Raw genomic sequence first — 14,005 nt, forward strand, 5'->3', positions numbered from 1 at the left:
ATTTTTCTCCGTTATTTTCTCCTGCCGGCGGCCATTTTTTTTCTTTCCGATTTGCCCTTCTATGGGCACCAAAAATGGCCGCCGGCGGCTTCAAAAGTCGCATCTACACATGTCCGGAAGTGCATAGCCGCGACTTCCGGTGTAGGCGGCGGCCATTTTTGGTGCCCATAGATGTGCGGAGCGACACCGGAAGTTGCATCGACGCACTTCCTGACATGCGTACAAGCGACTTTCGAAGCCGGCGGCAGCCATTTTTGGTGCCCATAGAAGGGCAAAGCGACACAGGATGTTACGTCGACGCAACTTCCGGTGTCACACGGCTGCCGGTCCCGGATTCTGCAGTCCGGGACTTGGAAGGTAAGGTCCAGGGGAAGGCTGCAGTCAGAACCTCAATGCAATAGCATTTTCTTCACTTGTGCTGCCCAGTAGCTGGAATTCAGAGGCATACTGCCTTTGATGCTGGAGGTAGCACTTGGCCATTATAGCTAACAGCCCTTGATGGTCTTATTTTCCATAAATTTGTCTAAACCTCTTTTTAAAGGAAATTATGTAGCCTGTGAGCTAAATTTGCATTAAATGTTGGCGAATGGACAAAAGAATCCCAGCTGAGATTCAATGTAAGCAAAGTGATTCGCAATGGAATTCAGAACATCCCAAATATTTGTCAAGTGTTTGTATATGCTCTTGATTGGTGTCATTTGGCTGTATCTCCCCAAGAAAGAGCTGCAAACTCATTGAACAAAATCTTAAAGAAAATGGAACAAGGTAAAAGGGAAATCCAAGGGAAGGCCCTAAAATTAAAATACCGAGCATCTTAGTTATACCTGCCAAGTCTCCCGCTGAAAAATGCGGGAACAGCAGCGGCGCGGCACCGGAAGTTGCATAGAAGCAACTTCCGGGGCTGCTCTGACCATGTGTGGGCACTGGAAATAGGGCAGATCGACACCGGAAGTCGCTTCTACGCATGCCCAAGATGGCTGCCGGGCATGCGTAGAAGCGACTTCCGGTGTTGCCCTGCCCTATTTCCAGTGTCCACACATGGTCAGAGCAGCACCCAAAACTGAGGCTCCCTGGCAGGTAGGAAATCCTGGGGATTTCTAGGATTTTTCTCCATTCGGGAGAACAGTGGGAAACGGATTAAAATCCGGGGGTTTCCCGCAAAAAACGGGATACTTGGCAGCTAAGTCTTAGTACCATTGTCTAACTGTGGCCCATCCATGCTTAGAACCTACTACACACTGACAGTTGTGCAACCTTAAAATGTATACCATGGATGTGGAGACAGTTCAGTAGCATGGCATTATGAGGGCTTATTAAACAAATTACTGGCCTGCTTACATCCAGAAATGCCATTGCTCTCAATGGAATTTTCTTCAAAGTCAATACACTCAAGGTTGCATTACTTCTACAAGGTTGCATACCTCTCAACTGCCCTGATTAAATCGGGTCATCCTGTATTTGGGAGCCATGCTTTCAGCATGGCGCCCCAAAATGTGTGATATCTCTTACGAGAGCCCAGAACCACACATTTTGGGGCTTTATGCTCTCACAAGAGTCACGTGACTTGTGAGGAAGAGTGGCTAGAAGACGCAGGTCCCGGTTTTCAGCCTCAACATGTTGGATGGTATGTAATCAGAAGGGCTGGTCACCAGATTTATCTGCGATTCAAACCCTGAGCCAAATTGGACCTATTTGAAGGAATCTGGCTCCCAGATTACTGCAGGTCAGGTTGAGAGCCCAGAGGTATCTTGGGACTTTCAGTGGGGAGGGGCATCGGGCAGGAAGAAGAGGCAGGTGTGAGTGAAAAGGCTGAGAAAGGACAAAAAAGGGGGCACTTACTTAGCAGCAGCATCTTCAAAGGAGAAGGTCCCACCAGACCTCTCATTCTTCCAGAGCCTCTCCTCTTTCCTGATCCTTCCTGGCACCTGAAGCCACTTGGAAAGGAGCAACACCAGCAGGATTTTCCTGATATTACCTTCATGGCATTTGAAGGAGCTGTGGAAGTAGCAGCTCCCCCACTACAAAGTGGTTCATGTTTGGCTGCTCACATGCAGATATTTCTGCACCATTAGGAATAGGCAGATCAATTTCTTTCCAATACACATCAGTGTTTATTCCTAAATCCATTTCATCCCATTTCAGGATTAAGTCTGCACAAAATTTGGTTTCTAAAATATATGGTTTTGAAGCAGGGCTTTTAAATTTATTGAGCCAAGAACTGTTCTGCAACATTCAGAGAAGTGGACTGTACAAAGTTCTCCTCCACATCCCTACGACAATACGTTATTTATTTGCAATTAGTTGTTGCGTCCTCAGCTGAAATGGCATGCTGCGTTCAATCATTTTAAGTATCAGTGTGAATAACCACAAAAATGGCCCACTAGGAACAGGAAAAAGATTTTTTTAAAAAAAACTACCTACATAAATAGACAGAACAATGAGTAATCATCTGAGAAAATGGAAGATAGGTTTCTTTAGTATGAAAAAACAGATGGTGGTTCTGAAGAAATGATGTGTTCTTAATATTTGTATTGATAACAGCTTGGCAGAGAAGAAAGTTCCGGAAGTTTTCCGCTCTTCTTGATTGATTGCTTTTGCCTTTATCGTTTCTGGGTTTGCGCTGAAGAAATAAAAAATCTGTCTCTATAAAGGCATTTGCCACTCTCCTGTGCATGGAGATTTGTTGACACAGTGGCCTAAGAGACTAAGTAACCCACTGTTGAGGCTGCCACGGTGAAACTGTGCCACACAGAAACCAGGAGGAAGGAGGAAGAACCCTTAGGTCCCAACAGGACTTCAAAGTATGACAATATGTCCTCCGTTTTTTGAGAAATCCAAAAACCTTACCCCAGATAAAAAGGTAAAGGTAAAGGGACCCCTGACCATTAGGTCCAGTCGTGACCGACTCTGGGGTTGCGCGCTCATCTCACATTATTGGCTGAGGGAGCTGACGTACAGCTTCCAGGTCATGTGGCCAGCATGACAAAGCCGCTTCTGGCAAACCAGAGCAGCACATGGAAACACCATTTACCTTCCCGCTGTAGCGGTTCCTATTTATCTACTTGCATTTTGACATGCTTTCGAACTGCTAGGTAGGCAGGAGCTGAGACCAAGCAACGGGAGCTCACCCCGTCACAGGGATTCGAACCGCCGACCTTCTGATCAGCAAGCCCTAGGCTCAGTGGTTTAACCACAGCGCTACCTGGGTCCAGATAGCATCCCCCAAAACTGATACCCCACACTATGCTTAGAGTTTAGCGCAAATCCAGTGGAACTTTCAAAAAATGAGGTCAGGTTTCCCCATAACTATGATGGGATTTGCTTAAAGAATGTCAATATATCTTCCTCCTCCTCCTCCTTTTTCTCTTTTATAGAAAAAGCAGATGTTTTAATATGTATAGCTGCACCACCCTGAGGTTTGTCCAGAACACAGAGATTCAAGCAAGCCGTTAAAACTGCAGCAGAACTTCAAGGTTCATATTATTATGCATACCAAAATCAGCTGGATAGCTTTGCTATAGAAAACTCCATAGAAAATTTCCATTACTGTATTCTGACAGTTATAAATCCTAATGTTGTCGAAGAGTCTAAATGACAGAAGATGACACACAGCCTCGCCGAGTGCTGAATCCCATTACTGATGTGGCTTTCCCCCTCCTCTCTTTTTCTTAACAGCTTCGAGCGCATGCAGTGGATATGAATGGAAACAAAGTGGAGAACCCCATTGACCTCTACATCTACGTTATTGACATGAATGACAACAGGCCAGAGTTCATAAACCAAGTCTATAATGGATCCGTTGATGAAGGATCCAAACCAGGTACAGTAGGAATTGCCCGTGGAACTGCTGCAGGTCTTTGGATAATAAAGTGCTGTTTTATATTGTGTCCCTTGCCCATCCTTGGATGTTAAGCATTGTTGTTTATTTCTATGTAGAGCATCCATTAAAGAACAGGAGGGGGTGTGGAGGAATCCCAGAGCAGTTGACACATTCAGCCCTTGAACAGCATTGGGCTCGTTCACGCCAAATCATAAAAACGACAAGATTCTTTTAAAGGTAAACCCCAGTTGTGGACGACTCTGGGGTTGCGGCGCTCATCTCGCTTTATTGGCCGAGGGAACCGGTGTACAGCTTCCGGGTCATGTGGACAGCATGACAAAGCCGCTTCTGGCGAACCAGAGCAGCACACGGAAACGGCGTTTACCTTCCTGCCGAAGCGGTACCTATTTATCTATTTGCACTTCGTGCTTTCGAACTGCTAGCTTGGCAGGAGCTGGGATGGAGCAATGGGAGCTCACCCCGTCACAGGGATTCGAACCGCCAACCTTCTGATCGGCAAGCCCTAGATGCTATTAGTCAAGAGCCCTATCTAGGCGTTACAAGCCCAAAACACAGGTCAGACCCATACAGAGGCTGGGGTACACTTGCCCTGAGCTTCAGACTTACTTACTCGGACTTACTTGCCTCCCAGCTGACCAATGACATAATGGATGAAGCAGCCATGGGCAAAAGGCCCATGCCTGTCCATATGCACTGTAAGGGATGGGGGTAGCACTGTGGTTTAAACCACTGAGCCTCTTGGGCTTGCCGATCAGAAGGTCGGCGGTTCGAATCCCTGTGACGGGGTGAGCTCCTGCTGCTCTGTCCCAACTCCTGCCAACCTAGCAGTTTGAAAGCATGCCAGTGCAGTAGATAAATAGGTACCGCTGTGGTGGGAAGGTAAACAGCGTTTCTATGCACTCTGCTTTCCGTCACGGTGTCCCGTTGCTCCAGAAGTGGTTTAGTCATGCTGGCCACATGACCCAGAAAACATTCTGTGGACAAACGCCGGCTCCCTCGGCCTGAAAGCGAGATGAGCGCCACAACCCCATAGTCGCCTTTGAATGGACTTAATCATCCAGGGGTCCTTTACCTTTTACCTTTTTTATATGCACTGCAAGTCTTCAATAGTAAAATCTGGACCTGAGTTACTGCATACTTGTGTGTAAGCATCAGATCAGATTAGGCAGCAGCACTGAGGCAGCATATCTCATGCTCAAGACTCCTGCCCCGGGTTTCAGACAAGCTCTGCATGGGCCTGGCATGAGCTGTACTAAGTAACTCTGGGGTCTGTCTGAGCTGTGTAGGGGTGGGGGAGATATTTGGTTCAGTTTGCCTTTAAAGGCAAATGAACGTAATTTGCACTTTCTGGAAACTGAAACAGAGGCAGCCTTTGAAATCTGCATTTCTCCAAATTTTACAGTGCAGTTCTCTAGCCAAGTCATGTATACAAAAATGCATACACTAAGGTGAAATGTTCATAAAAATGGATATATTCATGAAAATGTATTATATTAGGAAACATTGATTTTTTGGGGGGGGAGATTTGGGGGAATGCAAATAAAAAATGTGTTTATTAGGAGAAATCCGCACTAAAATGCTGTTGAATTTTTGAGAGGATTATATTATTATTATTAATAATAATAATAATAATAATAATAATAATTTGGCAAACTCATGTAGAACTGAGAATAATACTGGAAAACAAGAAACTGACAGAAGCCAAAACTGACATTGACCTGTGCGTAGTGCTGAGTGGCCCCTACCTTTGACTTCCATGCAAAAGTTCCTTTCCCCAAGGACTTTCCTTGAGCGGGGTAACTTAATGCAATTCCCTCCAGCTGTTGTTAGAGCATGGCCAAAGGTCAGGGATTATGGAATATGTAATACAGCAAAATCTGGAGGGACCCAAAAATCTGCAGAGCACCACATTGTCCATCCCTGTGCTTGCAGTTCAACAATGGAGACAATCACCTGGAAATATGGTGAGTTTTCCGTCAGTTGAGATCTTCGAGCACAGGCTGAATGGCCATTTGTTGGGGATGCATTGATGCCCTTGGATTTCCTGCATCACACAAAATCCTATTTTAGACAGCCTAATTTCTCCCTTCCTGATCTGTGATTCGAGGCTTTCCCTCTTTTTCTGCTTCTCTCTGTTGTTGCCTCACTGCCTCTCTTTTCCCTTCTCATTAAAATGCAGAAGGAAATTAAAAACAAAACAGAAGAAATGATGTAGTTGAAACTTGCAGCTTAGGTTGGGGCGTGAACCACTTCTGGGTCTCAGGTAGCAAGCAATGCAATTTAATGTAAGTTAGGCAGGACTTAGATTTTGGATCACTCCCCATCAGTTGAAAATCAGTGATTCAGAGCATCCAGTGATGGCTGGTACCCATTGGGACTGGTAGGGCAGAAGGCAAGGAAACCAACAGTAACTAGTACCAGAGCCAGTGACAGGCAGAGCCCAGTAATCCTTCTTTTGTGCTCATTCTCCTCCCTGCAGAGTTGTTGTTGTTGTTGTTGTTGTTGTTGTTGTTGTTTAGTCGTTTAGTCGTGTCCGACTCTTCGTGACCCCATGGACCATAGCACGCCAGGCACTCCTGTCTTGCACTGCCTCCCGCAGTTTGGTCAGACTCATGTTTGTAGCTTCGAGAACACTGTCCAACCATCTCATCCTCTGTCGTCCCCTTCTCCTAGTGCCCTCAATCTTTCCCAACATCAGGGTCTTTTCCAAGGATTCTTCTCTTCTCATGAGGTGGCCAAAGTATTGGAGCCTCAGCTTCACGATCTGTCCTTCCAGGGAGCACTCAGGGCTGATTTCCTTAAGAATGGATAGGTTTGATCTTCTTGCAGTCCATGGGACTCTCAAGAGTCTCCTCCAGCACCATAATTCAAAAGCATCAATTCTTCGGCGATCAGCCTTCTTGATGGTCCAGCTCTCACTTCCATACATCACTATTGGGAAAACCATAGCTTTAACTATACGGACCTTTGTCGGCAAGGTGATGTCTCTGCTTTTTAAGATGCTGTCTAGGTTTGTCATTGCTTTTCTCCCAAGAAGCAGGCGTCTTTTAATTTCGTGACTGCTGTCACCATCTGCAGTGATCAAGGAGCCCAAGAAAGTAAAATCTCTCACTGCCTCCATTTCTTCCCCTTCTATTTGCCAGGAGGTGATGGGACCAGTGGCCATGATCTTGGTTTTTTTGATGTTGAGCTTCAGACCATATTTTGCGCTCTCCTCTTTCACCCTCATTAAAAGGTTCTTTAATTCCTCCTCGCTTTCTGCCATCAAGGTTGTGTCATCTGCATATCTGAGGTTGTTGATATTTCTTCTGGCAATCTTAATTCCGGCTTGGGATTCATCTAGTACAGCCTTTCGCATGATGAAATCTGCATATAAGTTAAATAAGCAGGGAGACAATATACAACCTTGTCGTACTCCTTTCCCAATTTTGAACCAATCAGTTGTTCCATATCCAGTTCTAACTGTAGCTTCTTGTCCCACATAGAGATTTCTCAGGAGACAGATGAGGTGATCAGGCACTCCCATTTCTTTAAGAACTTGCCATAGTTTGCTGTGGTCGACACAGTCAAAGGCTTTTGCATAGTCAATGAAGCAGAAGTAGACGTTTTTCTGGAACTCTCTAGCTTTCTCCATAATCCAGCGCATGTTTGCTATTTGGTCTCTGGTTCCTCTGCCCTTTCGAAATCCAGCTTGCACTTCTGGGAGTTCTCGGTCCACATACTGCCTAAGCCTGCCTTGTAGAATTTTAAGCATAACCTTGCTAGCCTGCAGAGTTCTACACAGTTCTACACAGGCAACTCTGAGGCTAAGGGAGAGGAAGCTGAAAGCCAGGGCTGCTTGTAAGGAGGAAGGCAGGCAGGTGGGGGCTGGTCGAGGGCAGGCCAAAGTTGGTGGGACAGTGCCCTGTTTGCCCAAATAGATCAGCCCTCATGGAGAACATCTCTGCACCGGCTCAAGGAACGGGGCAATTTGTAATCTTTGAGAGAGATTGGGCATTTCCAGGTGTTGTGAACCTAACCCAACAAGCCAAGCTTCAGTAGTGGCTTGTGGAAGGTGGGAGCCAGCAGTGAGACCTTCCTGCTGGTGGAACTCCACTTATCAGAATGAAGAAAGCCAAGGTGGCAGTGGGGTCAGGGGAACTCCAGGCTGCCCCTGCCAACCCTCAACTCCTCCATTCTCGCCGCCACTCTTTTCTATCTTGGCCAACTTCCCACCAGGAAGACACCACTGTCATTGCCCCTCACCCACTTGTCACAATTTATAAATACATTTTTATAGCAAAAAAATGATAATTTTGATTAAAACTCCACACTACGAAAGGGTTTCCGTACCTTATATCCACCTCCGTTACCTCTTCAAAATGCTCTGTTTAAACCATCTATGTTCCTTAGTCAAGAGAAATTGTTGCCTTCATCGTCTTCAAAATGTGACCACCTGCATTGAGATAAATCAATTATTTCCAGTAATTAGTCCATTAATTCCGTCCATCTGATCAATTTAAGGCAGCTAATTGACAGCAAATTTCATCTGTCAGGAGCTTTAATAATAACAAATGTGAAGGAATTCAATGTTTGGGGTATTTTTTGGGGGGGAGAAATGTAGGTTATTTTGTGAACAGTAGGGAACATGCTGAGAAATAAAGATCTCAGGGCAGACTTAATGAGGTTGTTTTCCCTTGATAAATTTGTCTTCCACTGTTGTTTACCTGGTGGAAGGGTTAAATATCACATTCCTCTTGGATTGTGTCAGCAAACATTTGTCATAACTTCTCCATTGCCTGGGGTAGTTGTCATATAAAAAAAACCTCTGGAGGACACCATTTTTAACGAGAGGAAAGGCAATTGGGATTGATTGCCTTTCTGCCTGTTGAGGAATTGGAACAGGGTACCAAAAATATGTAGCAGGGACAAAGTGTTTTGATTTATGCCTTGAGGGCGGAAAGTCCACGCCTCTTCTCTTTTGCTTTCTTTTGCTCTTGTGGTGACACTGGGTCTACACCTGCAGCAGAATGAGCCAATAGAGCAGACCACACCATTTTAGACCCAGTGTCCCACCACCAGGCTGTAAGGCAGGCATCCCCAAACTTTGGCCCTCCAGATGTTTTGGACTATAAGTCCCATCTTCCCTGGCCACTGGTCCTGTTAGCTAGGGATCATGGGAGTTGTAGGCCAAAACATCTGGAGGGCCACAGTTTGGGAATGCCTGCTCTAAGATGTCATCTTTGGAGCCCTCCTTGGGAGGAAAGGTCCCACCACTCTTCTTCATCCAGCCAGTCCCTGGTGCACATCCACAAATGTCTGGGCTAGAACCTGCCTCCCAGAAGTGCTAAGGTTTGGTTTGGCTGCATGGAGGGTTTTGTTTTTTTTAATGTCATACAACATTCAAAAGTGCTCTTCCTTACCTGTAGCTTGTTGTGGGGCAGCCCACATGCCTGCTTCATTCTGCAGCCTACATCGCCGTCTCCTTCTTTATCTAGTCTGGGGGGGGGTAACCTTCTTTCAGCTGGAGGAGGACTGCATTTCCTCATGGGCAGCCTTCCTGGGGCCATGTGAGAGCAGTGGGTGGGGCCACAAAAATGTGTGGAGCAATGAATGCCATGCTTACGTTGGTAGAGTAGGCTGTGTTCCAGCCAGGCAAAAGTCACAGATTTCCACACACACACACACCCCTCTGCTCTCCATCCAGACAAGAAGCATGGTCACCCTTTCAAGGACACAACCAGCCAAGAGCAGCAATCAGAGTTTATTGAGCAAGACCAGTGCAGAGTGTGGCCCGGGGAGAGTGCCAATGGCCAAACTGGCCAGAGGGGGGCACATTCTGTCTACAGTCTGATTCCCCCCACTCCTGGCCTCATCCCTTGTTGCTTCTTTGATGCTTTAGCTGAGATTCCTGCATTGCATGGGTTTGGACAAGATCACCCTGGGGTCCTTTTCAATTCTGCAGTTCTGTGATTCTATGATTCGTGGACAGAATTGTTGAATATTGTGCCCTTACATGCCCCGACTGACTATCTTCTAAAATTGTCAAAGTGGTTTACAACTCTATACAGTATCCCTATATCTATCAATATAATTTTTTAAAAATTTAAAATAAAAGTCAGGAACCACCACCAACTTATTATGGAAATATATTTTCTGCATAAGCCTGGTGGTACGGGGGGGGGGGGGGGATCAGCAGGTGTTGAAACATATGATTGAAGGTTGAAACATATGATTGTCAATTTATACATTGCCTGTTAGTTTTTAAACTCAGGACATGATTTAACTCACTGACTACCCACTAAGTAACCTGAGTGAGCCTGAGTCATTACATAGCATACAGCAAGCCCTTCTCCTGAAAGACCTCTATTTTACAAGAGCACGTCTTGGAGGAGCTATGGCAGCAAGCTTGGGGTTTCTGGAATGCATTTGGATAATTCCTTTGACGTTCAGGTGCATGCAGATGTTTTCAGCACGCTTTAAATGCTCTTAGTGCAGGAAGGATCCCACACTCCATCAGGATTTCAGCGGGCGAAAAACTGCTATGAGCTCACATGTACGTTGAAATGAGCTGATATCCTCTTGACACTTCCGTGGCAAATCAAACTTCCTGTGTCTTACTCTAAAACAAATCAATACAGAAAAGAGTTACCAGATGTTAAACTAGCTCTGCTCATTAGGATGATAGATAGAGTAAATTGCAGCTTCTTCCTGTTTAAAATCCGGATAAGCCTTTAAGCTATTAAATCAGAATTGGATACCTTTGACTACAAAATGCTTGCTCTTCTGGTTAGAGCTATGGGCTTGGGTGGGATTCCCCCCCCCTTTTTTTTTAACTATCTATTCCAAACCATAATATGGGTACAAAACTGTCTCTCCTATTCAGAAGCAATTACATTCTCCTTTGATGTATTTCCCCAGAACCACCCCGTTATTTAATCTGTATTCTCTTAAAGGGTTTATATTGGTTATTGAATTTCTCTTCCTTGCCTTTGCTAAATTTCATGGGGGGCCGAGCCATGAGAAGCCCTCATTCTGCACATCAGCAATCACTGTGATGTTATGCCTTTCAGAAAAAGGCAAGGTCATGCAGTCAGATGGTCCAGCCTATGGGTGACTTGACAGCTGCAAGTGTGGGTTGCCAACTGGCTCAGCCTTGTCCTTTTATTCTGGTTTGTTCTTTATCCAAAACAATTAACTCTTTTTTGCCCACTGATGCAAAAGATGCACTTTAGGTTATGGGGGAAACCTTGCTGGCTGGGTCATTATTAATGTCATGTTTAGGGGAGGTACAGTGGTGAATAACCTGAAATCTGTGGTCATTCAACCTTACTTTGAAAAGATCTACCCACGTATACATTACTACTGATCACCAAACTTCCCTTCTTGGAAAGGTGGTTCAGTAGCAGTTCTGGACAGTTGACAACCAACAATGCTGGGAACTGAAGTATGTACAACTATGTTTATTGGGTAATGTAGGGTTGGGAGGCGTTATAGAGACAAGTTGGGTGCAACGCTTGAGCTTTGTTTCAATGGACAATATGCCAAGGTAGATCTACGGCAGAGGCTTTTCCACAGAGCAGTTTGAAAGGTTCTAACCCACTACATCCACAGAAGAATTGGAAGCATCTCCATTCGTTGTGATGTGCACCTGTTTATTTTGATGGTTACAATTATACGCAATTTGGCACGTTCTCATTCCGATTTCTTGCCTGAAATGCTTCCAGACAAGAATATGAATTGTTCTTGCTATTTCAACCCCTTCCATATTTATGGTGATATCCAACTGACATGTTCCATCAGCAGAATAATTTTTCCTTGTACAATGGGACTTCCCCACCCCCTCCAGCCACTGCATGTACCCCATGCCCTCCCTGAACCTGTTTCTGAGAGCCGAGGGAACCCCTAGAACATATTTAGGGGGCACATGGGAAGAGGAGAGTGGAGAAGTCTCATTGCACAAGCAGAAAACCTTGCTGTGATGGGACACGTAACTCAGTACTAATTTGGATACTACCCACTGTCTGCCATATATCTGTAGATGTGTCTGTAGATATGTGACAAACTGACAGTTTTTGACCTCATCATGCTACTGGCAATTTGACCTCATTGTAACACTGCCCTTGAGTGAATGTTCCCGCAAAGGAGCAAATATCGGAGTGGTCACACCCTGATGATCCTATTAGACTTTTAAATGCCATTGATTCAGCTGGCCTGAGATGCACCTGGCTGGACCAGGCTCTCACATCCTTGTATTTCAAAAACCACTTTATTATTTATTAACTTTGTATACCAAAAGATCACAGAGTGGTCCACAATACCAAAATATGAAATGAAAACACAGAATACATGATAAAACTAAAACAAACCAATAACCCTCAACTCCCATAAATACATTTAAAAAAGCCATAGAATGTTAATCACCCAAATGCATGGCACCTAAAGATATGTAATGAAGGTGCCAGGCGAACCTCCCTGGGGAGAGCATTCCACAAATGGTGAGCCAGTGTGGAAAAGACCCATTCTCATGTTGCCACCCTCCAGACCTCTCATTTGAGTAGCCACACAAAGATGATGATTGTAGTGTCCAGGTTGGTTCATCTTGGGAGAGTTGGTCCTTACAAGTAGCGCTCCTCATCTCAGATGATGAAGTCCCAAAGGGTGGTGAATGACAACCCTTGATGGCAATCAAGACGTTTCTGCTGGTTCAGAATTATGTGAGCTACTGCCAGAGAATGGTGGAAGCATAATATACCAGTGATCAAACATCTGCAATGGCTCCCTGTTGTCTTCTGCACTCAGCTGAAGGTGCTAGCTTTATTTCTGGAGATCTTTGGCCCCCAATACCTGAAAACCAGGTGCCTGATTGCTACAACCCATTGAGTTAGGTCTACCATCCATACACTTAGGCTGCCATCCTAGCCCTACTTGCTCATTGACTTCAGTGGGTAGGCATGACTTCTGAGTAGGCATGGTTAGGATGGCAGCCTTAGTTAATCATCATATTTCACATTTCCAAGTCAGGGCAGCACAGGCAACTAAGGAGATATTCCTAGAGCAGGCATAGGCCAACTCGGCCCTCCAGATGTTTTGGGACTACAATTCCCATCATCCCTGACCACTGGTCCTGTTAGCTAGGGATCAGGGCCGCCCCTAGGCCCGGTCTGAGTGGCGCAAAGCGCCAGGGCGCCTGGCCAGGGGTGCGGAAGGGGCGCCGAACGCTGGTGTCTGCCTCCGCAAGCCTCTGCTGTTGAGCGGCTTCAGGTAGCTCTCCAGAGGCACGTGGGGAGTCCTGGCTTGGGGCCGCCTGAACAGCTGAGAGCCGCAGCACGGCGGCCCCAGGCTCGCACTCCCCGCACGTTTCTGGAGCTTCGCGTGGGGAGCGGGAGCCTGGGGCCTCCTCCTCCGCGCCTCTCAGTTTTTGAGTGGCTTCAGGCCACTCTCCGGAGGCACACAGGGAGCGCGAGCCTGGGGCTGTCTCCTCCGCGCCTCTCAGCTCCCCGCACGCCCCTCGTGCCTGTCTCACTCATGGGGGGCGCCGGAGGGATCTTGGCACCAGGGCGCCAGATATGGTTAAGGCGGCCCTGCTAGGGATCATGGGACTTGTAGTCCCAAAACATCTGGAGGGCCAAGTTTGCCTATGCCTCTCCTAGAGCCTACCTCTCTACAGAATAATCTGTTACCTTGAATATTTGGCAAAGCTCAGATTCAAACATCTTCTGGAAGCAGTGCGTGAAATTTCTTTAATTTTGGATGGATTTGATAGTAGGGTGGTATGAGGCAGAATTAATATGGATTAGGCGTTACTCGTTTTATTTAAACTGGATTGTTTTGCAATGTATACACACACACTTTTCTAACATAGGGCAACTCAGCAGAACTTAAATTAATTTAGGGGTGGGCATTCAAATTTTGCAGATTTTTCTGTTTTAAAATGTAGATAGCGATGATGGAATTGAATCCTGAAATTTGACATTATGCTTTAAAATCAAGGTCTGCCTATAACCTAATTGGATAAAGGTATTAACTACATTAATACAAAAATAATGAACTGCTGTTGCAAGATAGATGTCAAAAATTGAAGACAGTCAGATGTTTCCTGTCACAGTTTGTCAGCTATCAAATACCATCATACTAACTGTCAGTTCATATCAAATATTGAAATCGGTTATTAAATGCCATCAG

The 14,005-nt window shown here is 45.6% G+C and overlaps 1 protein-coding gene across 5 annotated transcripts in view; it reads left to right on the top strand.

Annotated features, from left to right (window-relative positions):
* The window catches only part of CDH4 (cadherin 4), a 747,009-nt gene that overhangs the window by 588,507 nt on the left and 144,497 nt on the right, over nt 1-14,005 (top strand). For all 5 annotated transcript variants that reach the window (XM_088674703.1, XM_035121942.3, XM_088674704.1 and 2 more), the window contains one exon: nt 3,676-3,820. In XM_088674703.1, the coding sequence (XP_088530829.1) occupies nt 3,676-3,820 (145 nt within the window). The remainder of the gene's footprint in view (nt 1-3,675; nt 3,821-14,005) is intronic.

The sequence above is a fragment of the Zootoca vivipara genome, chromosome 7, assembly GCF_965207765.1.
Source record: "Zootoca vivipara chromosome 7, rZooViv2.hap1.1, whole genome shotgun sequence".
NCBI classification, from domain to species: Eukaryota; Metazoa; Chordata; class Lepidosauria; order Squamata; family Lacertidae; genus Zootoca; species Zootoca vivipara.